The 27,411-nt window shown below is 32.7% G+C and overlaps 1 protein-coding gene across 2 annotated transcripts; it reads left to right on the top strand.

The window, feature by feature from the left end:
• The first annotated feature begins 807 nt into the window (after nucleotides 1-807).
• On the top strand, nucleotides 808-26,739 carry LOC127738260 (acyl-coenzyme A amino acid N-acyltransferase 2-like). Of its 2 annotated transcripts, XM_052249441.1 has the most exons (9): nucleotides 808-875; nucleotides 1,662-1,872; nucleotides 4,607-4,870; nucleotides 5,331-5,488; nucleotides 7,070-7,183; nucleotides 16,600-16,676; nucleotides 21,022-21,124; nucleotides 24,771-25,002; nucleotides 25,643-26,739. In XM_052249441.1, exons 1-9 carry the CDS (start codon nucleotides 873-875, stop codon nucleotides 25,774-25,776), a joined length of 1,296 nt encoding a protein of 431 aa, XP_052105401.1. In that variant the 5' UTR covers nucleotides 808-872; the 3' UTR covers nucleotides 25,777-26,739. The 2 variants fall into 2 exon arrangements, with proteins under 2 accessions (XP_052105401.1, XP_052105402.1); XM_052249442.1 differs by lacking the exon at nucleotides 808-875 and having other exon boundaries at nucleotides 1,662-1,715.
• The last annotated feature ends 672 nt before the right edge of the window (nucleotides 26,740-27,411 follow it).

Genomic DNA, 27,411 nt, shown 5'->3' with positions numbered 1-27,411 from the left:
TACATGTGACAAGTTTGACCAGTCATTTACAGGAGACAAAATTCGAAATTATTTTATTTTCATATCACATGTCGTTTGGCAAAAATAGTACAATAAACGTTTTGCCTAGTTAAATCCTTAATGCTGTCTCCTTGACTTCAGACTATCAGACACCACCACTTTCATTGTTAACAAGATTTTATATATAATAAATTGCTTTGAACAATAGGAAATTGAGTAGAATTCACAGTAGATTCAGACTTTGACAGAAAATGAACAAATATGTAATATCATATCATTTGATTCATAAAGTTAATGTCGTCATTGAAGAAAGTATTACAAGCCTAATGTGCTTTTAACCAATTCTTTTAATTTATTTAGATTTAAATATTTTTTTTCAAAATTCATGTGTACGCCCGGGCGTTTTGACGTAAACGTAGCTACGCGCCTGGCAGCACGACGGGTGCCACATGTGGAGCAGGATCTGCTTACCCTTCCGGAGCACCTGAGATCATCCCCAGTTTTTGGTGGGGTTCGTGTTGCTTAGTCTTTGGTTTTCTTTGTTTTGTCATCTGTACTATTATTTGTCTGTTTGTCTTTTTATTTTTGGCCATGGCGTTGTCAGTTTGTTTTCGATCTATGAGTTTGACTGTCCCTCTGGTATCTTTCCGACGCCCCTCTTTTAAACCTAAAATGAATATGCTAGTAAAAAACATTTTATACAGTCAAATCCCATTAAAATAACTTCTATTAACATGATTAAGTTAAAGGGCTACATTTGGCAAACTCGGAACTAATACGAAGGCTTTCCGTTATCGTTGTGTTTTGTAACCCAAAATTGATTTCCGGTATCGCCTGACACTGCCCACTAATATGTTTTAAATCAATCTCGAATGGTAAAATTATAAGATCATATAAGGGAAAGATGTTTCTTTTTTAAACAAAAGAAATATTATGTGTTTTTGTACGAAATGTTAGTGCAGGATATTAAATGACTTTGAAATGCATGTCTTATTTAGGCAATTTTCCTTGGATCTATACGAATTACACAAGTAACACTTATCACTACGACATTTCTAAGATGAGGGGATCTTAAATTTGACCCGAAGACATAGTAACCAGTTTCCATTACCTGACATTCCATGTACATGTGTTGTAATATCGGACGTTGTTGAGCTTACTACTGTTATCAAAAGATATATATATTTCATTTTTAAAACTCATCTTTGTTTTATTAGATAAATACACAGAAGTGAAGAGTTTCCCTTTTTAGCTCACCTGACCCAAGCATATAAGATTTATTTAGAGTCGGGTTATATACATAGTACACCATAGGGTCCAAAGGTTATTGTCATTACTTGGCGTCTGTCTTTGTTGTTAATTAACTTTTACAATTATCTTCTTTTAAACTACTCGACCAATTGTGAACAAACTTGATCACAATTATCAGTAAGTTTCTTGTTTAAAAAAGGTGTTATATAGAATATCCTTTCTGGTAACCAACATGGCCAACATGGCTAAGAATAGATCATCAGTTACCATGGTTACATTGAATAAGATTTTATGTTGATGCTTTTGAAATGATACCAACATCTGCACATACTTAGATGATTTTTATACTTATCCAATAATTATTTGAAATATGATATATTTTTCAGCAGATCCTTTTCGCTCTTTTTCAGATGCCAGATATTTTGATATCACCAGAAAATCCACTAGTTGATGATAAATTACAGGTAGTGATTCATGGACTTCAAGCACATCAGAATACAACCATAAAAGCCTCAACGTTTGAAGGAAATTCAAAATTTTCCTCTTTTGCTTGTTACACATCAGATAAAAATGGATCAATATCTTTGGCAAAGCACCCATCACTGTCAGGAACTTATACAGGTATAAAATAACCTTGTACAAAAAATATAAAAACGAGGAAGATATCAAATGGATAATCAAGAACCATAAGTCCGAGAAAAATAGTCAACACCAAAAGAAAAGAAAAATGAAATAGTTCATAAATAACAAGTCAGTAAACTACACATTGAGTAGCAGCAGCTTCATTAGAAAACAAGGTGTTCTAGAAAGGGAATGTTTGTAACAACTTCACTAGAAAACAAGGTGTTCTTGTAAGGGGAATGTTTGTAACAACTTCACTAGAAAACAAGGTGTTCTAGTAAGGGGAATGTTTGTAACAACTTCACTAGAAAACAAGGTGTTCTAGTAAGGGGAATGTTTGTAACAACTTCATTAGAAAACAAGGTGTTCTAGTAAGGGGAATGTTTGTAACAACTTCATTAGAAAACAAAGGTGTTCTAGTAAGGGGAATATTTGTAACAATTTCACTAGAAAACAAGGTGTTCTAGTAAGGGGAATGTTTGTAACAACTTCACTAGAAAACAAGGTGTTCTTGTAAGGGGAATGTTTGTAACAACTTCACTAGAAAACAAGGTGTTCTAGTAAGGGGAATGTTTGTAACAACTTCACTAGAAAACAAGGTGTTCTTGTAAGGGGAATGTTTGTAACAACTTCACTAGAAAACAAGGTGTTCTAGTAAGGGGAATGTTTGTAACAACTTTATTAGAAAACAAGGTGTTCTAGTAAGGGGAATGTTTTTAACAACTTCATTAGAAAACAAAGGTGTTCTAGTAAGGGGAATGTTTGTAACAACTTCATTAGAAAACAAAGGTGTTCTAGTAAGAGGAATATTTGTAACAATTTCATTAGAAAACAAGGTGTTCTAGTAAGGGGAATGTTTTTAACAACTTCATTAGAAAACAAGGTGTTCTAGTAAGGGGAATGTTTGTAACAACTTCACTAGAAAACTAACAACTTCACTAGAAAAACAAGGTGTTCTAGTAAGGGGAATGTTTGTAAGTTGTCGTATCATTGCCAATCAAGTGGACCTTTTTTTTTAATTAACTTTTAACATAAATTTTTTATTTTGTTTCCCAGGAATGTATTTATATCATGTATATGTTTAAGATTATTAATGTTTCTTTATGTACTGCAAAAAACGTCTGATGAGACACAATTTTAGATGGTTATACAGTTGCAAACCTACATTGGATGGACTTGTGATATAAAAATAAGAAGGCGTGGTATAATTGCCAATGAGACAACTCTCCACCAGAGACCAAATGACATAGAAGTTAACAGCTATAGGTCACTGTATGGTCTTCAACAATGAGAAAAACCCATACTGCATAGTCAGCTATAAAAGGCCTCAAAATGACAAATGTATAACAGTTCAAACGAGAAAACTAACCGCCTGATATATGTACAAAATAATGAACAAAAAACAAATATAATATACAGCAACAAAAGACAACCAATGAATTACAGGCTAGGCACATACATAATGTGGCAGGGTAAAACTAGTTTGAAGGCGCAAACCCTCCCCTAACCTGGGACAGTGGTGTAACAGTACAACATAAGAACAAACAATAAAAATCAGTTGAAAAGGGCTTAACTCATCAGATCTATACAAAGCAAAAATACATCTAACAAAAACACAGAGCGGACATGGCAGGAAATATATACACACCCCACTACAAAATAGACACAAATTACTGATCTGAGAGTACTCCCAGTTACTGACAGCTAGTTCAAAGCCAACAACAACAAATAAAAAAATCATGAATCTAAGAATAAAATATCAATTAGTACACACCCAACATCCAAAGGATTTAGTGTAAAGACATCATTAACAGACAGAGAAAAACATGACCTTGTGCAATGCCAAAAATATAGGTATCCACAGATTGTAGAACCGTGAATGTGCATGTGTGTATAATATAATATTTAGTATGGTTTTAGTTTACTGATAACATAATCAGTAGGGTTGAATAAGTGCCAATGTTCATCCCTTCCTTGAAGTTGCAAACAAATTATTGATTGCCATTATAATACAGGAATAATAAAAATATAGTATTTAACATGTAAATGACTGTGAAATTTCCAAATATACTAGGAAAAGTTATTACAGTTGACAACAGGACATTTTTGAAACATGTATATAAAATAGACATCTCAAATACAGTCATGCATGTTTTTCTTCACTCAATTGCAAAGACAAATTTATCTAAATAAGTTATTTAGCTTTACATCCCTCATAAATGATATGATAGTTTAAGTCTTTTTTAAGCCCCATCTATGATAAGGGAGGATTAGTTTTCTGTTCTGTGCATCCATTCCACTGTTCTGTATCATGTTACAGTTTTGCTTTAAGGTAGTTTACCATGAAGTTGTGGTTACATTCACTTGAGACTTAGTACACATGTTCATTATGATTTTAATTGTTTAGGATATATGTCAAATTAGGGTTTTGACGAGATTTTCTATGTTCACTCTACATGCAGCATGCCCCGGTGTACTATATGGACACATATTCTTGTTTAATTAAACTGAATGTGTCATCACAATACATGTAATATATCAGTAAATTGATTGATTTCTTTTTATTCCAAGTCTTATAGTCCAAAGAATTTCAAGGTAAAAATTATATTCAAATGTGTTTTAGAATCTGATTCATATTTATCTGAAGAGAAAAAATTACTTTTGAATCCAAGTATTTAGAATTAAAGCATTGCTGTGAAGATATAGAAAGATATTTAACACCTTTGCATTTTAGGTATCAAACCAATGGGATTATTCTGGAGTATGATACAAGATCCTGGACAAAAACCTGGAAGACGATATGTAAAAAGGACAGTAACGACACCACAGGAAGTGAAAATTACTCTATATAAAGGTCATCTTACCTGGGAGAATGTTCATTCAAATAAATTTACACCCCTAGCAAACAAGGAAATAGAGAGGTTATTTAAAAGAAGTGATGTAACTAGAGTGGAAATAAAGCATGGGAGACTAAAAGGAACACTCTTTATCCCTCCAGGTATAAACAGTTCTATTAGTAATTTAATTTCATTAATGTTTGCAGTATAGGTATGTATTATAAATTTGCTGTTCCAAATTGATTCCCTGTGTAAAAAATTGTTGGTTACCCACTATTTACGAAATGGTTTCCATACGTTGTGCTTTGATGTTAAACAAAACTATGTATTTATAGCACATCTGAATTAATTCCTAATCTCAAAATTTAAGAAAATTGATTCATCATGAATTTGATCCTTTTGCATGTATGAGTATAAATTATTTGTTTCTCACCTCACACGAAACTGTGCAAGATGGGCCCTTGCTGACATGTGAGCTTGTATCTGTCCTAAAGATGCCATCCATGTGGCAAAATTAGTGAACATGAATAAACCTTCATTCATATGGTAACTTTGAGTGTTGTCTTTTATTAATAGAAATACTATCTACATGTATATATTTGTTGTCTTTGTATATTTCAGGACATGGTCCATTTCCTGGAGTGATAGATATGTTTGGTACTGTTGGAGGAATAATGGAGTTCAGAGCTGCCATGCTTGCAAACAAAGGGTTTATTACATTTGCTTTATGTTACATGACTTCTTATGATGTTAAAGAAATCGAGACATCATATTTGCAGGTTTTTAACCAGTTAAATTATATCATAAACTAGAACACACCTGCTACATCGCGGGTCATTGACTGAATTAAAGTTACGCCTAATTTTTAGCCTGGATTTTTAGTATTTGTATTATCATCTGATAAAGTCGTGCTGATTATCAGGTGCACAATTTTCTCTAGATCTGCTTTCACAATCTTTCTGTTTGAACCCGTTGACCAGGAACTTGTTAATTATTGGTCATATTAATTATATGAAAAACAAAAGGGCCTGAAATGGTGTAATTTTTCACCAAAACCATTGTCCTATATTAGTTATATATAAAGTTGAATTCTTTGATTCGTTTATTTTACGTCATGCAGGCTAACAAATTAGAAAGTACCTACGCCTTATTTTTAGCCTGAATTTGTAGTATTCGTATTGTCATCTGATAAAGTCATGCTGATTATAAGGTGCACAGTTTTCTCTGCTTTCAAAATCTTTCTGTTTGAACCCGTCCTGGTTTCCTAATTACAACCACACTATACTAAATGGCTGTTAACCCTGACGTTTAATACCCAACCAACTTTCAACTTGTATGACAGTGAGCTCAGATATATTGCCACACTATACTGTGTTATGAAGATGATAGTTAACCTTCCAAGTTAAATCATTGAGCTTGCAGCATCATAACTTCCTTTGGTGTATATAAACATACTAATAAACTGTAATTAGTGAAGAAGTGTTTTATATTTATGATATAAAGCTGAGCAGTGTTTACTTTGATGTATATATAGCACTTTAAATGTTAGAATAAATTAACTTTTATTATTGATGGAGGACTACTCATCACATGTAAATGTAACAGCTTAAGTGTTAGGATACAACCTAGTTACTGTTACAACCAGAAACTAAATGCGACATATACTATTGGTATCGGTACTTGATTCAACCCGTAATGTGTTTAACGATTGGTAATATTAATTATGTGGAAAACAAAAGGGCCTGGAATAGTGTAATTTTTAATCAACACAATTGTCCTATATTTGTTATATATAAAGTTGAATTCTTTGATTTATTGTTTTTGATATCATGCTGGCTAACAAATTGGACCTCGTTATTTTAGTAGTATAGATTGTTCTTACCTATTAGACTAATACATGACACTTATTTCTGGGTATAGAAACAGATTATTTTCATTTTGTCAAATTCATTATTCTAGGAGTCATGAATTTATCCAACTATTTTAGAGTAACAAAAAAAGAATCTGTTGAATATTTCAAACTTATTGCAAGTTGAATGACTAGTGAAGTGTTTTTCATGGTTCAGAACCATCAGAAAGCATTAGGTCATGGGACTCACCTAATGACGGAAAACAATTGCTTATTGTTAACTATCACTTTTACCTGAATGTTTATATCAATTTACATATTTAATTTCACAGACAATATATATTTTCAATTATGGTTGAAGATTTCAGATAATAAAAAGAAAAACTCTATACATTAAAATTAAAGTTTTCTTTTATAAATTTGTTAAATAGTCTTTATGAAGGACAATATCTTGTTTAACAGTACATTCATCAAATATATGTATAAAGGATGAGCATGTTTATATTGACAGGAAGCAGTTACATGGTTCTGTAGTCATCCTGCCACTATGAAAACAGGTATAGGAATGTTTGGAGTATCTAAAGGGGGAGAACTAGCACTCTTATTATCTACAATTTGTACAAAGGTAAAACATTACTGCTGTAAGATTTTTATTGCCATAGGGTTTACAGAAAGGACTTAGTGAAAATAAATATCCAGTGTTTAAGGGAAAAGTTAGATTTAACACCAATTCTCTAGTAAAACTGAAATGTTCAAGGCTTGATCACACTCTCGACATGGGATCTTGTGACTATAAGCATTTTATATCCTCACTTATTGGTTGTGGGGAGTACTGCAATGTCCCTTCATCTGTTTTTCTGTCCATTGGTTCTATACTGTGTGTCCTTCTGTTCACCTGTGTTACTTTCATTACATTTTTAATATAAACTTCCATGTTAAGGAAAATGTAGACATTTGACATAAAAAATAATGTTGATCTATTGTGTGAAAGCGATTTTCTATTCTGCAAGGCAGTCATTTCCTGTTTGACAGAGAATCAAATGTTTGTTTAAATTTCATGAAAATTGTATAGAACATTTGAATGGCTGTAAGAAAGCATCCTTTGGATTTTGAGGGGTGTTTTACATTCCAAAATGATAGAATTTGAACTTTCCAATTTAATTTTGCACATAAGTGCACCATCTTATGCTTTAATAAATTAACTTGAAACTTTATAATATTTTTTTCAATTAGTAAAAAAAGCTTCCTTTTGATTTTTGAAAATTTAATATTTTTTTGTATCAGAGTTATGGGACTTTAACCATCAGATATGTCAACTTTTCACATGTCACACACTTCTTAAAAGAGTGTGCTTGTATTGATTAACTTAAAACTTTATACTTTTCACCTTTGTTTGGGTTAGGAAAAGAGGCATATCTTTCAATTTTGATTTTTTTTATTTGTCATTCCAGTCTAACTAGTCAGAATCAACTATTTTACATATTATGGACTAGTTCAAACAGTTTTTTTCAGATTGCTCACATACTAATTCAACTGCACATTTAGTGCAGGAGGGTGAAACTATCTCTTTCCTATTGAAAGTTTTTTAGACAATTATTGAAAAATGATTTTAAACTGAAATATAATGAAAAGTAAGTCATGAAGTAATTTTTGTTTGCATATTTGGTTAGTGCATATTAAATTTGACTTTGTGCCAAACTTTTCAGGAAAAACCAACAAGTTTCTTTTTCTGCATCGAATGCCTTTAAGGCCTGGAGTGACTGAAATGGAATTCCAAACTTAATCCAGTTTTCAAGTTCAGGCAAAAACCATGACCTGACAATTGAAATCTATAGCTTACATACAAAGTGTCTCTTGATTTATAGACCTTTACGCTTAAGACAGTCTAATGAATGGAGACGTAATAAGATGAAAATTTTGTGAAATCATGCAATTATTGGTAATAAAAAGCTGTAGACAGTTTTCTTGCCAATACAAATGAATACAGAAAAAAATCTACTGTTAATTTTTATCTTACAATTTCGATATAACATTCTTGAAGTAGAACATAGTCGATTGCAAAAGAAAAAATGGGGATCCATGTGCTCCTTTTTAGCTCACCAGGGCCCAAAGGGCCCCATGTGAGCTTATGCCATCACTTGGCGTCCGTCGTTGTCTGTCCTCGTAAACTATTTAAAAAATCTTCTCCTCTGAAACTACTGGGCCAAATACCTTCAAACTTTAACTAAATGTTCCTTAGGGTATCTAGTTTATAAATTGTATCTGAAGTTTTGATCCATCGACAAACATGGTCGCCATGGCTAAAAATAGAACATAGGGGTCAAATGCAGTTTTTGGCTTATATCTCAAAAACTAAAGCTTTTAGAGCAAATCTGACATGGGGTAAAATTGTTCAAATGGTCAAGATCTATCAGCTCTGAAATTTTCAGACGAATCGAACAACCCATTGTTGGGTTGCTGCCACTGAATTGGTAGTTTTAACAAAATTTTGCAGTTTTTTTTTATTATTTTGAATATCATTATAGATATATATACAAACTGTAAGCAGCAATAATGTTCAGCAAAGTAAGATCTACAAAAAAGTTAATATGACCATAATTGTCAATTGACCCCTTAAGGAGTTATTGCCCTTTAAAGACAATTTTACACAATTTGTTCATCAAGTTTGCTAACATTTAAAAATCTTCTCCTCTGAAACTACTGGGCCAATTACCTTCAAACTTTAACTAAATGTTCCTTAGGGTATCTTGTTTATAAACTTTATCCGAAGTTTGTATCCATCAACAAACATGGCCGCCATGGCTAAAAATAGAACATAAGGGTCAAATGCAGTTTTTGGCTTTTATCTCAAAAACTAAACCTTTAAGAGCAAATAAGAAGGGGTTAAATTGTTTAATTGGTCAAGATCTATCGGCCCTGAAATTTTCAGACGAATCGAACAACCCATTGTTGGGTTGCTGCCACGGAATTGGTAGTTTTAATAAAATTTTGTAGTTTTTAGCTCACCTGACCTGAAAGGTCAAGTGAGCTTTTCTCATCACTTTGCGTCCGTCGTCCGTCGTCCGTCGTCCGTAAACTTTTACAAAAATCTTCTCCTCTGAAACTACTGGGTCAAATTTAACCAAACTTGGTCACAATCATCATTGGGGTATATAGTTTAAAAGATGTGTCCGGTGATCTGGTCAACCAACCAAGATGGCCGCCATGGCTAAAAATAGAACATAGGGGTAAAATGTATATTTTGGCTTATATCTCTGAAACCAAAGCATTTAGAGCAAATCTGACATGGTGTAAAATTGTTTATCAGGTCAAGATCTATCTGCCCTGAAATTTTCAGATGAATCTGACAACCCGTTGTTGGGTTGCTGCCCCTGAATTGGTAATTTTAAGGAAATTTTGCCGTTTTTGGTTATTATCTTGAATATAATTATAGATAGAGATAAACTGTAAACAGCAATAATGTTCAGCAGAGCAAGATCTACAATTAAGTCAACTTGACCAAAATGGTCAGTTGACCCCTTAAGGAGTTATTGCCCTTTATAATCAATTTTTAACCATTTTTCGTAAATTTTTGTTATCTTTTACAAAAATCTTCTCCTCTGAAACTACTAAGACAAATTTAACCAAACTTGTCCACAATCATCATTAGGGTATATAGTTTAAAAAATGTGTCCGATGACCCCGCCCACGAACTAAGATGGCCGACATGGCTAAAAAATAGTACATAGGGTAAAATGCAGTTTTTGGCTCATATCTCTGAAACCAAAGCATTTAGAGCAAATCTGACATGGGGGTAAAATTGTTTATCAGAACAAGATCTATCTGCCCTGAAATTTTCAGACCAATCAGGCAAATCGTTGTTGGGTTGCTGCCCCTGAATTGGTAATTTTAAGGAAATTTTGCCGTTTTTGGTTATTATCTTGAATATTATTATAGATAGAGATAAACTGTAAACAGCAATAATGTTCAGCAAAGTAAGATCTACAATTAAGTCAACTTGACCAAAATGGTCAGTTGACCCCTTAAGGAGTTATTGCCCTTTATAGTCAATTTTTAACCATTTTTCGTAAATTTTTGTAATCTTTTACAAAAATCTTCTCTGAAACTACTAAAACAAATTTAACCAAACTTTTACACAATCATCATTAGGGTATATAGTTTAAAAAATGTGTCCGATGACCCCGCCCGCGAACCAAGATGGCCGACATGGCTAAAAATAGAACATAGGGGTAAAATGTAGATTTTGGCTTATATCTCTGAAACCAAAGCATTTAGAGTAAATCTGACATCGGGTAAAACTGATTATCAGGTCAAGATCTATCTGCCCTGAAATTTTCAGACCAATCAGGCAACACGTTGTTGGGTTGCTGCCCCTGAATTGGTAATTTTAAGAAAATTTTGCAGCTTTTGGTTATTATCTTGAATATTATTATAGATAGAGATAAACTGTAAACAGCAATAATGTACAGCAAAGTTAGATCTACAAATAAGGCAAATGACCAAAATTGTCAATTGACCCCTTAAGGAGTTATTGCCCTTTATAGTCAATTTTTTACAATTTTTTCATAAATTTTGTAAATTTTTGTAAATTTTTACAAAATATTTTCCACTATAACTACTGGGCCAAGTTCATTATAGATAGAGATAATTGTAAGCAGCAAGAATGTTCAGTAAAGTAAGATCTACAAACACATCACCATCACCAAAACACAATTTTGTCATGAATCCATCTTTGTCCTTTGTTTAATATGCACATATACCAAGGTGAGCGACACAGGCTCTTTAGAGCCTCTAGTTTGTTATTATTTTGAATATTATTATAGATATATATAAACTGTAAGCAGCAATAATGTTCAGCAAAGTAAGATCTACAAAAAAGTTAATATGACCATAATTGTCAATTGACCCCTGAAGGAGTTATTGCCCTTTAAAGACAATTTTACACAATTTGTTCATCAAGTTTGCTAACATTTAAAAATCTTCTCCTCTGAAACTACTGGGCCAATTACCTTCAAACTTTAATTAAATGTTCCTTAGGGTATCTTGTTTATAAATTGTATCCGAAGTTTGTATCCATCAAAAAACATGGCCGCCATGGCTAAAAATAGAACATAAGGGTCAAATGCAGTTTTTGGCTTATATCTCAAAAACTAAACCTTTTAGAGTAAATGTGACATGGGGTAAAATTGTTTAATTGGTCAAGATCTATTGGCCCTGAAATTATCAGACGAATCGATCAACCCATTGTTGGGTTGCTGCCGCCGAATTGGTAGTTTTAACAAAATTTTGCAGTTTTTGTCGAGCCTTCGACTTTTGTCGAAAAAGCGAGACATAGCGATACTGCAACGTCAGCATCGGTGGTGGCGGCGTCCACAAATATTCACTCTGTGGTTAAAGTTTTTGAAATTTTAATAACTTTCTTAAACTATCCTGGATTTCTACCAAACTTGGACAGAAGCTTGTTTATGATCATAAGATTATATTCAAAAGTAAATTTTGTAAAAAAAAAATTCCATTTTTTTCGTATTTTACTTATAAATGGACTTAGTTTTTCTGCCAGGAAACATTACATTCACTCTGTGGTTAAAGTTTTTGAAATTTTAATAACTTTCTTAAACTATCCTGGATTTCTACCAAACTTGGAAAGAAGCTTGTATATGATCATAAGATAGTATCCAGAAGTAAATTTTGTAAAAAAAAAGTTCAATTTTTTCCGTATTTTACTTATAAATGGACTTAGTTTTTCTGACAGTTAACATTACATTCACTCTGTGGTTAAAGTTTTTAAAATTTTAACAACTTTCTTAAACTATCCTGGATTTGTACCACGCTTGGACAGAAGCTTGTTTATGATCAAAAGCTAGTATCTAGAAGGAAATTTTGTTCCATTTTTTCCGTATTTTACTTATAAATGGACTTAGTTTTTCTTCCAGTCAACATTACATACATTCTGCAGTTTAAGTTTTTAAAACATTTATTAGATTCATAAATTATCCCTGATTTTTACCAAACTTGGACAGAAGCTATTTACAATCAAAAGATAGTATAGAGAGGAATATTTTTATTATTTTTTTTCCTCATTTTTGTTGCGCCTGCGAAAGTAGACGAGACACGGTGTTCTGCGGAACCCTTACAAATTTTTTGTTATTATTTTGAATATTATTATAGATATATATAAACTGTAAGCAGCAATAATGTTCAGCAAAGTAAGATCTACAAAAAAGTTAATATGACCAAAATTGTCAATTGACCCCTTAAGGAGTTATTGCCCTTTAAAGACAATTTTACACAATTTGTTCATCAAGTTTGCTAACATTTGAAAATCTTCTCCTCTGAAATACAGGTGAGCGATTCAGGCTCTTAAGAGCCTCTTGTTAAACTAGAGGTTGAAAACCTAGTTTTATAAATGCTAGAGATCCAATTTCTTTTTTTTTTGGTGCTAGATTTCATTGCAGTGATTTTTTGATACAACATAATTGTGCAGCTATTCCAGGCATACATCAAAACGCTATAAGAATTACTGTTATGTATGACTTTATTGATGATAGAAAAGTAAACAGTCTTCATTTTCCTCAAATTTTATGCTTCTGCAATATTCTCTTTTTCCTTTGTAAATACTTTCAAATTCACATAACTGATTTCATGATGTTAGTGATTTTTCCACGAGTTTGGATCTTACCGTTTATAGCAATGATGCAAAAATTGGAATGCATTATTTATATCTGTTCTTGCTACTTTATTGTATGCCTTTAAAATGTCCTTGAAATTTGCCAAAAAAATCAAAAACATTGAAAAAAGAGAGGCAGATTCATGTATTGAATGCTACTGGGTGGATGATATCATTGGGGACAAAGCTTTTAATTTCTATATCAATTGATAACATGCTTTGAAAATCAAATTAAATCCTTTTCAAAATTCTGAAACAAAATTTAGAATTATTTGTTAACCCTCTGAAAAGTTTTAGATAGGCTATATATTTAAAATCCTTTTTATTAGCTCACCTGACCTGAAAGGTCAAGTGAGCTTTTCTCATCACTTTGCGTCCGTCGTCCGTCGTCCTGCGTCCGTCGTCCGTAAACTTTTACAAAAATCTTCTCCTCTGAAACTACTGGGCCAAATTTGACCAAACTTGGCCACAATCATCATTGGGGTATCTAGTTTAAAAAATGTGTCCGGTGACCCGGCCAACCAACCAAGATGGCCGCCATGGCTAAAAATAGAACATATGGGTAAAATGTAGATTTTGGCATATATCTCTGAAACCAAAGCATTTAGAGCAAATCTGACATGGGGGTAAAATTGTTTATCAGGTCAAGATCTATCTGCCCTGTAATTTTCAGATGAATCGGACAACCCGTTGTTGGGTTGCTGCCCCTGAATTGGTAATTTTAAGGAAATTTTGCCATTTTTGGTTATTATCTTGAATATTATTATAGATAGAGATAAGCTGTAAACAGCAATAATGTTCAGCAAAGTAAGATCTACAAATAAGTCAACATGACCAAAATGGTCAGTTGACCCCTTAAGGAGTTATTGCCCTTTATAGTCAATTTTTAACCATTTTTCGTAAATTTTTGTTATCTTTTACAAAAATCTTCTCCTCTGAAACAACTAAGACAAATTTAACCAAAATGCAGTTTTTGGCTCATATCTCTGAAACCAAAGCATTTAGAGCAAATCTGATGAAAATAAAATTGTTCATTAGGTCAAGATCTATCTGCCCTGAAATTTTCAGACCAATCAGGCAACACGTTGTTGGGTTGCTGCCCCTGAATTGGTAATTTTAAGAAAATTTTGCAGCTTTTGGTTATTATCTTGAATATTATTATAGATAGAGATAAACTGTAAACAGCAATAATGTACAGCAAAGTTAGATCTACAAATAAGGCAAATGACCAAAATTGTCAATTGACCCCTTAAGGAGTTATTGCCCTTTATAGTCAATTTTTTACAGTTTTCATAAATTTTGTAAATTTTTGTAAATTTTTACAAAGTATTTTCCACTGTAATTACCGGGCCAAGTTCATTATAGATAGAGATAGTAGTAAGGAGCAAGAATGTTCAGTAAAGTAAGATCTACAAACACATCACCATCACCAAAACACAATTTTGTCATGAATCCATCTGTGTCCTTTGTTTAATATGCACATAGACCAAGGTGAGCGACACAGGCTCTTTAGAGCCTCTAGTTATTCGTACTGGTTTAACTCCTAACAGAAGATATGAATTGTTAACATCCAATGTACAATATACAGTCGAACCTCCTTGTGTCGAAAACTCTGATGAGTCGAAGTAATTTCTCAGTCCCGGTAAAATTCACGTTTGATCAATGCATTATTACCTCTGATGAGTCGAACTCGGTGGATTCCAATACTTGGTTAAGTCGAGTAAATTGTATAGTCCTGTCGATGTAAAATTAATGTAAATTGACCCAGATGTCTCGAAGTTCGAAAGTAAGAATTTTCGAAAGATGCAGATCTAATGATAAAAGTTCAACTCAGATGTATTTCTCATGTAACCTAATCATTTTCAAAAGAGATTAAAGCTGAGTAAACATACTTGTTTGTATAACAGTTAAAATGACATGTTTATAGTGACCGGTAATTAACACCTTTGTTGATCGTCCAAGCGGATGTTAGTGTGTTGAACATATTTCACCTAACATAAAAACGAATTGAATTTAAATGACCAAAGCCGAGATTAAATAAATCGTTATAATTAAAATTCATTAATTACAATAAATAAAAGGATTAAGACAATTATGATAAATATATAATAATTTAATATAAAGCAGACGACCTCATCAGAGACCGTTAAGAACTTGTTTCGTTCCGCGAGTGATTTCATAATTTATAGTGACTGACCTTTGTAAACATTTATGTATACTATTGATTTTATTTGTACATGATTTGTATCTTACTTGTGTGTTTAATTATTATGAAGGACCAAAAAATATGGAGATTGAATACACAACCATAAAGTTTCATTTATAAAAAAAAGGCACACTGTTCAAAGTATCTAGTTTACACAAATCTCATACCATATTTCATGCATTCCAAATTTATGACGACACACTCAATCTTGGATGAGTCGAACCTGGGATAAGTCGAACACCTTTGTCCGGTCACTTCGACATAAAGGGGTTCGACTGTAACAATATTAACGATTCATTGGTATAGTCATGTTACAAACACACTAAGCAACAAGGGAAGTAATGTTAATGTGTAATGCATTCCTCATGTAGATGGTAGAATATTAAAATTTATTATACTTCATGTCAAAATGCCAGATTTTGATTGGTTATTACGAGGGAGATAATTTACTCTATTACCCTTCACTGAGACGCTTGATCAAGTGTGCGCTTTATTAAATACAGATGGTTGTTATGTTCAAGACGTCATTGTTTATTACCTTAAATTTGAAATTTAATAGACAGTACCAGTAATAACAAAACATTCAGAATAATAAACTAAATAACACATATCTGAGAGGGTGATAGTGCAGATTGTTACCCTTCTAAAAGACATTATTAACCTGGGCTTCGCTTCAGTTGACAATGTTTTCTCGGGGTAACAATCTGCTCTATCATTATATGGATGAAATATGTCTTTGTTAATTCTCTGTGGTTTGGTTGTTCCTTCAGAACACTGATAGAATGGTAATAGTTAAATACATAGATATTAAACTGTTTGGAAGAAAAAGATGAATGAATTGGAGAAATCCAGGAAAAATTCTAGATTTTTTTGTTTTCAAAGAGTTAGAACCCTGCTTATAATAATACTGTTATTTCCATTTACTTTTATTTGTAATTTGAGGCTCCATGCAGCTTGTAAGTTGTATCACTCACGTTACAGCTAAACACTTCCAGACTTGTGTCAAATCAAACATCTAATGGGAGCTTAAATCCCATCAAATGCAGTGACCAATGACTTTCATTTTAGTCAAGTATACACAGAAGTAAAATTTCACTTTTATATCAGGTTACAGATAATATATATTGAGGTACTTGGTTAATATTGATAACCTATGCTTATTTTTCAGATCAAAGCTGTAGTAAACATCAATGGTCCTCCATTTAATTCTTCAGCTCCACTGGCTCCATTTGATAACTATGTAGAGTAAGTTAATTTGTAATCTGATGAGAATACAGATCCTGTGAGCATGCTTTACTTCCAACAATCTTACAATGCTCTGTTTTACTTTCTGTAGTGAAGAACTTTTTAATGTATCATCAAATTTTGAAGCAGAAATGTCATAGGTTGACAAAAGTAGAATGGAGTTTTGTTAGATCTTTACAACTGAAGTGTTGACACCGGATAAGTATTTCAATCAGATTGGTGTATATAATGGGAAGAATTTCATCTGTGTTGCCTTCATACATAGGCCATCATACTTTTCGACAATCAGATATACAAATTTGTAGGAAATTCTATGCTCCTATTTGGTATTACTAAGCTCCTAAATGATGTTTTAGGAAAAAATCTTGAAAGAAATCAAATCTTAAAAGAAGTTTGCCACCATAATGTTTAATGGTTTTTCATAGCTATAGTATATAGACCCAAATGGACCCTTTTTCATAAAATGAGACAGGGGCTACCTGTTTTTTTACATGTGAACACATTTGTTTTTCTTGTCATAATGATTATCAGTAATCAGATATACAAATTTCCAGCAATAATTATGCTCCTTTTTGGTGTAATCAGTTACAAATATGCACGAGATCTGATATTCTTCAACATTATGATGTTTTTTTCTCAAAAAAAATCCAGAATAACTTAACAATTAATAGAAGTTAATCCCCACCTTGTTGTTAAAGGATTTTGTCTTGACTGCGGCGGAAGTAAACATAGGGATTACAATCTTGCAGGGGAGTAAACAGAGTAAACTATTTGAGTAAAGCTTTATATTTCAGAAGGTATAAGACCTGGATGCTTCATACCTTGTATGCAGATACCTTATGATACGAAGTTTCCGTCTGTCATATCTCCATTGTCCTTGAACTCATTTTCATGTTTCAGTGACTGCTTGAAAAAAAAAAATGTTTTTTTGTCAAGTGAAATACTCACTTATAATGAGTAATAGTTAACTATATTTGGTATATGGGTTCCTTGCAACATCTACATGTCCATCAGGTAGGGTTCACCTGACCTCAACCTCATTTCACGGATAAGTGATCAAGGCTAAAGTGTGTAAGGAATGATTGTATGGTGTACATGTCAGACTGGCAGGTTTCATCTGACCTTCACCTTTTAATTTTATGGGTCACTGGACAATGTTTAGTTTTCGTGGTTTGGTCTATTTCTCAGATACTATAAGCAATAGGGCTGCTATATTTAGTGTATGGAATGGTAAGGTGTACATGTCAGTCTGTCAGGTTTCATTTGACCTTGACCTCATTTTCATTGTTCATTGGACAATGTTTAGCTTTTGTTGTTTGGTCTATTTCTCAGATATTATAAGCAATAGGTCAATTATATTTGGTGTATGGAATGATTATAAGGTGTACATGTCTGTCTGGCAAGGTTCATATGAACGTGACCTCATCTTTATGGTTCATTGGTCAATGATAAGTTTTCATAATTTTGTTAGTTTATCAGATACTATAAGCAATAGGTCAACTATATTTGGTGTATGATATGATTGTAAGGTGTGCAGGGTTTATATAACCTTGACCTCATTTTCATGGTTCATTGGTCAATGTTAAGATTTTGTAGTTTATTCTGTTTTTCAGGTATTATTAGTGATAGGATCCCTATATTTGGTATATCGAATGATTGTAAGGTTTACATGTCTGTCTGGCATGGTTTATCTTACGTACTGTGACCTCATTTTCATAGAACATTGATAATGTTAAGTTTATGTGACACTTGTAGTAAAACCTTCATATTACAGACTTTCAACATGAATTCAATGATAAGTAAAACAGGCGAGACATTTCAGTGTGTGCACTCTTGTACAGTTTTGTTATCAATTGTTTGTCCCCCGCGCAACATGTTGTAGGGGACATAGAAATACCAGGTGTCCCTCCAGTCCTGTTAGCGCTCTCATGTGTTCAATTCTTGCCAGATTTTTATGAAACTTATATCATAGGTTTATATCAGCAATGTTTTGGACGAGTTTGAAAATGAGTGCCAATTAATTATTTTTAAAATAGTTATGCCCCTTGGAAACATTAACTATATGGACAATTGCAATGTTAGCGCTCTCATGTGTTCAATTCTTGCCAGAATTTTATGAAGCTTATAAGTTTATATCAGCAATGTCTTTGACACTTTCAAAAATAAGTTCTGATCAAATATTTTTAACGAGTTATGCCCCTTGGAAATATTAATTATAATGGAAATCATATTTCATTTGTTCTAAAGCCTTCATTTCTCTTAAGATAAGAATAAAAATTTCAAAGAACAACAAAAAAAGTGCTTTTTTAGCTCACCTTTCCAAAGGAAATGTGAGTTTTTGCCATCACTTGGCATCCGTCGTCGTCTGTCTGGTGTAAACTATTACATCTTCTCCTCTGAAACCACTTTTTTGCTTTTGAAGAAAATATGACAGATACAGAGAACATTTAAATGACAATTTTATGCAACTCATTAAATATATTGAAAAGTAAAAATAATCATTGATGAAAGATTTAAGCAAAAAAATTACAGGTGAGCAATTAAGACTCTTGAGAGCCTCTGTTTAGTTATTGCCCTGGTACCTTGGATAGATAAAATATGTGCAATGCAGGGGACATTGGAACTCTGTTCTTTTATGTGTTTTTTGGATGTTTTCTGTTTTCTTGAAAGGTATAATAAATAAGAGTTAAACTGTATCTAGCAAAAATGATCAGCAAGACAAGACATACCATCCAGTCAAATAATAAGAAAATGGATTGACTCTTTACAGAAGTGAATGCCTTAAAAAAGGCAATTTTTACCTAAATTTTGTGTGTTAATTAATTTTAAAACTATATAAGATAGACAGTAATTAAAAAAAATATCACCAAGATTAAAATAAGATTATACCAGGTGAGCTTCTAGTTGAGGTTGATAGATATGGTACTCTACTACGAGTTACTTATAGTAAGTTTGAACTTTAGTGGTTCCCTTCGTGAATCGCCTGCACTTATAGTAAATGATTTCCTTTGTTTATATCTAACTTTTTTACAGAAAATGTCAACTTCAACATATGTTACGGATCCTGAAATTCATCTCGATTATTGTATATTCAGCTGTTATTGGTAATTCACCAACACCCTGTCAACCATTTTTTGTCGAGCCTGCGACTTTTGTCGCAGAAAGCTCGACATAGGGATAGTGATACGGCGGCGGTGGCTACGGCGGCGGTGGCTACGGCGGCGGCGGCGTTAGCTAACTTCCTAAAAGCTTTATATTTTAGAAGGTGGAAGATCTGGATGCTTCATACTTTGTATATGGATGCCTCATGTTACGAAGTTTCTGTCAGTCACATGTCCAATGTCCTTGACCTCATTTTAATGGTTCAGTGACTACTTGAAAAAAAGTTAAGATTTTTTGTAATGTTAAATTCTCTCTTATTATAAGTAATAGGATAACTATATTTGGTATGTGCGTACCTTGCAAGGTCCTCATGCCCGTCAGACAGTTTTCATTTGACCTCAACCTCATTTCATGGATCAGTGAACAAGGTTAAGTTTTGGTGGTCAAGTCCATATCTCAGATACTATAAGCAATAGGTCTAGTATATTCGATGTATGGAAGGACTGTAAGGTGTACATGTCCAACTGGCAGGTGTCATCTGACCTTGACCTCATTTTCATGGTTCAGTGGTTATAGTTAAGTTTTTGTGTTTTGGTCTGTTTTTCTTATACTGTATGCAATAGGTCTACTATATTTGGTGTATGGAATGATTGTAAGGTGTACATGTCTAGCTGGCAGGTGTCATCTGACCTTGACCTCATTTTCATGGTTCAGTGGTCAAAGTTAAGTTTTTTAGTTTTGGTCTTTTTTTCTAATACTATATGCAATAGTTCAACTATATTTGGTGTATGGAAATATTTTATGATCTACCAGTATATGTCAGTCACGCAGGTTTTATTTGACCTTGACCTCATTTTCAAGGTTCATTGCTCAGTGTTAAGTTTTTGTGTTTTGGTCTGTTTTTCTTAAACTATAAGCAATAGGTCAACTATATTTGTTGTATGGAAGAATTGTTAGCTGTACATCCTGCCTAGCATGGTTCATCTGACCTTGACCTCATTTTCATGGTTCATTGGTCAATGTTTAGTTTACTTGGTTAATGTTAAGTTTATGTGACAGTTGTAATAAAGCTTTATATTTAGGACTATCAACATAATATCAATGATTAGTAAAGAAGGCGAGACATTTCAGCGTGTGCACTCTTGTCTTCTTATCAAAGTATGTTTGGGTATGACTAAGAATCTAGCGACATTGTATTGTGAACATAATTATTAATTCTAATTCTTCTTAAAATTCAATATAGGATGAACCATTCTGCTGCTTTAACTGTACAGCCAGATGAGAGTCTTGTATTTAGAACAAGGGATGCAATATGTGACAATTTAACCAGTGAAAAACTTACCCAAGTAAGTCTTTGCATTGATAAGGTACAGAGGTCAGTGGGTTCTTGAAAAAAAATCAACAGTTTGGACATCAGAGAAAGGGGTTAAATGCATGTTGATATTTAAGAACAGAGTAGCCTTGGTATTAAAAGGAAAATGGCAAGAGATTCTTTTTATTTTTTTGACAACACACATAAGCTAATAGTCTAAAAGGCTTATCTGATTTTACAAAGTAATTTTTTTTATTTGAAAACCGTTATATTGATAAATTTTTTATCTGGATTGCAAAGAAATTCGCAGAATGCTGTCTGGGGTGGCAGTTATAATGAAGATGACTAATTATTTCAGAAGGTTAAAGAGCTAGACAAGTAAAACCTTGCTCATGGTAGTTGACCTTGACCTCTCATTTTCATGTTTCAATGGTCACATTAGGTTTTTGACTTACATCCAGTGGCATAGCTTGACACTCAGCTGATGCCACTTAAGAGTGGATGGTTAAAGGGCATAAGCAAGGCTCCAAAAAATTTTTCAGCATTTACAATATTCAAAACATTGCATTCTTAAACAGGTTTGATTGATTGATTGTCTTTTGCTTAACATCCAGTGACAAATATTCCAGGCATATTCAGGAGGAATCAACAATAATCCAAAAGATGACAGGAATTTAAACTGCAACTGGTAAAGGAGGACATGTTAGACAGGGATTCTGACTGTACAGAGAAAATGTAACTGGTAAAGGAGGACATGTTAGACAGGGATTCTGACTGTACAGAGAAATGTCATTGGTAAAGGAGGACATGTTAGACAGGGATTCTGACTGTACAGAGAAAATGTAACTGGTAAAGGAGGACATGTTAGACAGGGATTCTGACTGTACAGAGAAAATGTAACTGGTAAAGGAGGACATGTTAGACAGGGATTCTGACTGTACAGAGAAAATGTAACTGGTAAAGGAGGACATGTTAGACAGGGATTCTGACTGTACAGAGAAAATGTATAACTGGTCAAGGAGGACATGTTAGACAGGGATTCTGACTGTACAGAGAAAATGTAACTGGTAAAGGAGGACATGTTAGACAGGGATTATGACTGTACAGAGAAAATGTAACTGGTAAAGGAGGACATGTTAGACAGGGATTCTGACTGTACAGAGAAAATGTAACTGGTAAAGGAGGACATGTTAGACAGGGATTCTGACTGTACAGAGAAAATGTAACTGGTAAAGGAGGACATGTTAGACAGGGATTCTGACTGTACAGAGAAAATGTATAACTGGTCAAGGAGGACATGTTAGACAGGGATTCTGACTGTACAGAGAAAATGTAAAAAACAAAAGTCATCAGCTTGACAAGATCTTCTTATAAGTCAATATGGCAGACATTGTCATTCGACATGAGTTATTGCCCTTAAATACAGATTTTACTCATTATTGTTTTTGATTTTTGGAATGGCAGCTATAGTAGATATGGAGAAACTGTAAATTACAACTATGATTAGCAGGACAAAAAAAAGTTGAAATGACCTATATCGTCAGTCGACTACTGATAGGATTTTATTGCTCTTGAATGATGAATGCATGACCCTCATGGGTAGTCAAGGTCGTTAAACACCCCTCTAGTAGTATTATTTTTGTCTCACCTGTGATGAAAGTAGCCTTGGAGACATCAGGATTGCTTTCCGGCAATGTAGATGGCTGCGGCGACAACAGCGTCAACAATTGTTAAGTTAGTTTGATAGGAACTACTTGTGATAGATCATTGATATTTAATATAAAGTTGCATTACTATCAGTACATATCAGTTTGATGACTATTTCGAGGCCCTGACCCCTATAGGTCATGGACCAGCGACTTTGAATTAACTAGCAATTTTCAATGTTTAGTTTTCTGTGTAAGTTAGTTTGATAGGAACTACTTGTGATAGATCATTGATATTTAATATAAAGTTGAATTACTATCAGCACATATCAGTTTGACGACTATTTCTTGACCTTGCCCCCTAGGTCATGGTCAAGCGACTTTGAATTAATTAGAAATTTTCAATGTTAAGTTTTCTGCTTAAGTTAGTTTGATAGGAACTACTTGTGATAGATCATTGATATTTACTATAAAGTTGCATTACTATCTGTACATATCAGTTTGATGTCGTCTATTTTGTGGCCCTGCCCCTTAGAACATGGTCCAGTAACTTTGAATTAATAAGCGATTTTCAATGTTAAGTTTTCTACTAAAGTTAGTTTGATAGGATCTACTTGTGATAGATCAAGGATATTTTGTATGAAATTGCATTACTATCAGTTCATATCAGTTTAACGACTATTTTGAGGCCCTTCCCAATAGGTCATGGTCCAGTGACTTTGAATTAATTAGCAATTTTCAATGTTAAGTTTTCTGCTTAAGTCAGTTTGATAGATTAATGATATTTTGTATAAAGTTGCATTACTATCAGTACATATCAGTTTGACTATTTTTTTTCAGGCCCTGTGTGTCCGTCCGTTTGTCTGTCTGTCTGGTCTTGTTAGCGTTCTCACGGGTACAATTCTTGCCAGATTTTTATAAAACTTATACTATAGATTAATATCAGCAATATATCGGACAAGTTCTATAATGGTGGACGATCAACATTTTTTAAAAGAGTTATGCCCCTTGGAAATATTAAATTTATGGAAAATGGCTTTGTTAGCGTTCTCACGGGTACAATTCTTGCCAGACTTTTATAAAACTTATACTATAGGTTAATATCAGCAATATCTCAGACAAGTTCTATAAAGGTGGATGATCAACTTTTTTTAAAAGAGTTATGCCCCTTGGAAATATTATTTTTTTTGGAAAATGGCCTCGTTAGCGCTCTAATGGGTGTAGTTCTTGCCAGATTTTTATAAAACTTATACTATAGGTTAATATCAGCAATATCTCAGACAAGTTCTATAAAGGTGGACGATTGACTTTTTTAAAAGATTTATACCCCTTGGAAATATTTAATTTATGGAAAATGGCCTCATTAGCACTACAAAAAAAAAAGTTTTTCATTTAGTTATTGCCCTTGTACCTTGGATAGATAAAATATGTGCAACGCAGGGGATTTTTGGAACTCTGTTCTTTTATTACTATTTTTTTAGTGTTTGTGCTGAAAGTATAGCAGATAGAAAGAAACTAAAAACAAAAAAGACCAGCTGGAACAGATCTATTAATAAGTCAACTTGAACGAAATCCCACGATAAAGTTTCATTAGAAATTAAATTTTCATACTTTAAATGCCATTTTAATAATACATGTCCCTCAAAAGGATATTAGAACAGAAACAAATCTGGTGATTTATGGCTTACAAGATTTTTGTTTATAATAAGCTTTTATGTTGACAGCGACTGACTTTCTCTCAATTTATTTTAACAGTCTGCAATTATTTTAGTGTCAGACATTGAAAAAGCTGTTATGTTAAAGATATAATTTCCTCAATGAGGGCAAGTTTTATATTCAAGAATAACCGTTTTGAATTGTATTTGCTTTATGCAGTTATTGAAATTTTTACCATATTGAAATAAGTTTTTTATCAGGTCTGAGCATGATATATTGATCCATTATATGGTATAATTCATTATTAAAAGTAATTATTGCAAATGAAATATATAAGCTGAACAGCTGTTTATATTCTGCTTTATAATGTACATTCAGACATGGAGAACAGATGTACAGATATTATATTTGGTTGGAGAAGATGATCAGAGTTTACACCCAAGATGTGCTCAAATGTTCCAAGAAACCTATCCACGGAGTAAACAACATAATCTGACAGTTGTAAGGTACCCTGGAACTGGACATTTAATTGAGCCACCATACTTACCAATATGTCCTTCAAATAACAAAACATATGTAGTTGACAGTTTTGGTGAAAAAATACAAAAAGGTACAGGATTATACAATTTGTCTTTCCTTTTTTAAATGGTACACATATTAACCAAGGAGTACAATGACTGTGAAAAAAAGATGGCTGAAAAAAAATTTGATAGTGACAATCAGACTTATTTTCAAGAACAGATGAAATCAAATCAAATCAACACATTCCTGTATCTTTTCTTTTGAGTTATGATTTTTGTTCTACTTTCCCTCATCAAATCAAGAACATGTTAAGCAAAGGAAATAGGCTGAAATAATAAAGAAACTTCATTGAAAATATCACTGAAACAGATAATAATTTTTTATATATGAAACATAGTTTATAAGAAATTCAAAAGAAACTGTTAAAGGGAGACCATGCCCTAAATGTCATGTACTTATTTTAGAACCCTATTGCTTAGTGATCCTTGTACAATTGTCTAATATGTCTTTTGTAATTGCCTTACACTGAAGTTTTTGTAAGTGCATCTACCTGATTTAGCTTACAAATCAGAAAAAGGGTTGTTCTGTTTAAGTTCTATTTTATGAGAATGATATATACAATATGAAATGTGTTGTATCCATGCTTGTTTCTTTTGAATTTCTTCATACATAAAACATCTACCACAACCTAAACTAAATTACCATTATATACAACTTGTTATTTACAGAAGTGATATTGATGTGGGGTGGTGAGAAAGAAGCTCATTCAAAGGCACAGGAAGACTCCTGGAATAGAATTATAATGTTCTTCCATTCTGTCTTACTGAAAAAAAATGTATATTCGTTAAATAGTCAATTATGATAAACATATTTATTGAATGTTATTTGACCTAAAGATTGACACACGAACATATCATGGTATCAATAGGCAGAAACGTCATTTGTTTTCATTGTTATGATACTGCAATTGTATATGGTAATGAACACCATAAAAACCCGGTGAATGAAGGACTTGCTAAGAAACATATCATTTAGTGATGTCTGGTGTATCTACTGAATGTGATCCACTGTAAGATTAAATAATTGTAACACAAGCAATACACAACTATACATAACTAGTATGCCGCTGCATTAATGAGTAAGGCATATTGAATCAGATCTCTTGCCTGATAACACAATTATCAACCTTTGATTTTTTGTTATCTACTAATATAGTCCCAAGTGTGGACAGTGCATAACTTGAAAAAACTATTTTATTCACCTTCCCAGTTTATTACGTCAAGTTTTATGCATAAAGTAGCAAGTAAGGGGATTAAATTAGACTCATCTCAGCTTCATCTCATCTTATCCGGGACAGGAACCATTTATACAATAAACAAAAATTTACAACTTCTTCCTCTTTGATGGTTTGTATTGGTGTGATACTGTGAGGTATGAAAATATAGTTTTAGAAAACAGAGAATGTTATGTATGTTATGGTTTTATGGAAGACAAAGCACATGTTTTATTGAGATGTCCTGTTTATGATGATTTTAGAAGCCATTTAAAATAAATATTAAATTTTAATAATTTAGATGATAACCAAAAACTCAGATGTAAATATGATTAGTATGTTTGTGCAAAAACCTTTTAATTTTAAGAAGATGTAGGAATTTAATACATTATAAATAGTACTTTATTTCATATTGTTTAATTTAGTGTATTTATGCATTTTAATAGTCTCTTATAACTCTGTATAGAATGGCTTTCGTTTTATAGTTTTACAATTAATACATATATATTGTACTTGTTGAGAGATGAGACTTTAATAAAACATTGAATTGAATTGTGATCTTTGTCTTGGCTCCCTATGAAATTGCAATACATTTCAGGTTTATTACATTATAGTAACAACATTAATAGTATAAATTTTTCTGCACTAGATGTGTATTTCGACAATAATTGTCTCTTCATTGATACTCAAGGCCAAAATATTTGAAAATCAAAAGCTTATTCAAAATAGCTTATGAACCAAAAAGACAAAAAGTATAGCATATACCGTGCAAGGAATTATTTCAGAATATTCCTTAAAACAACCTTAAGCTTGTATACAGTTTACTATACACGAAACCAAAAATAGCTTCATGCATAATTTTACGTTCTGACTTGTGACGTGTTATACATTTTATATTGTTCATATTTTAGACTTAAAACTCTCATTGAACTTGAAATATAACAAGTAAATAATTTATAACCTATTTAATGTCTCACCTTGGATGTAAGTCGCAGATTTCTTCATAGAATGCGAGACATTGGGATGTTAATCCATTGGAGGCAACAGTGTAAACTATTAGTATAAAATTTATTTCAAAAGATAGAAGGCCTGGATTTTTCAAATCTTGCCAGATGCCTTATGTTCTGAAGTTTCGGTATGTCACATGTCCATTGTCCTTGACCCCATTTTCATGGTTGAGCGACTGCTTAAAACTATTATAGTTTTGTTTGTCTCGCCTACAAC

The sequence above is a fragment of the Mytilus californianus genome, unplaced genomic scaffold (genome assembly GCF_021869535.1).
Source record: "Mytilus californianus isolate M0D057914Y unplaced genomic scaffold, xbMytCali1.0.p SCAF_4, whole genome shotgun sequence".
Classification (NCBI taxonomy): Eukaryota; Metazoa; Mollusca; class Bivalvia; order Mytilida; family Mytilidae; genus Mytilus; species Mytilus californianus.
This window is presented reverse-complemented; position numbering and strand designations above follow the sequence as displayed.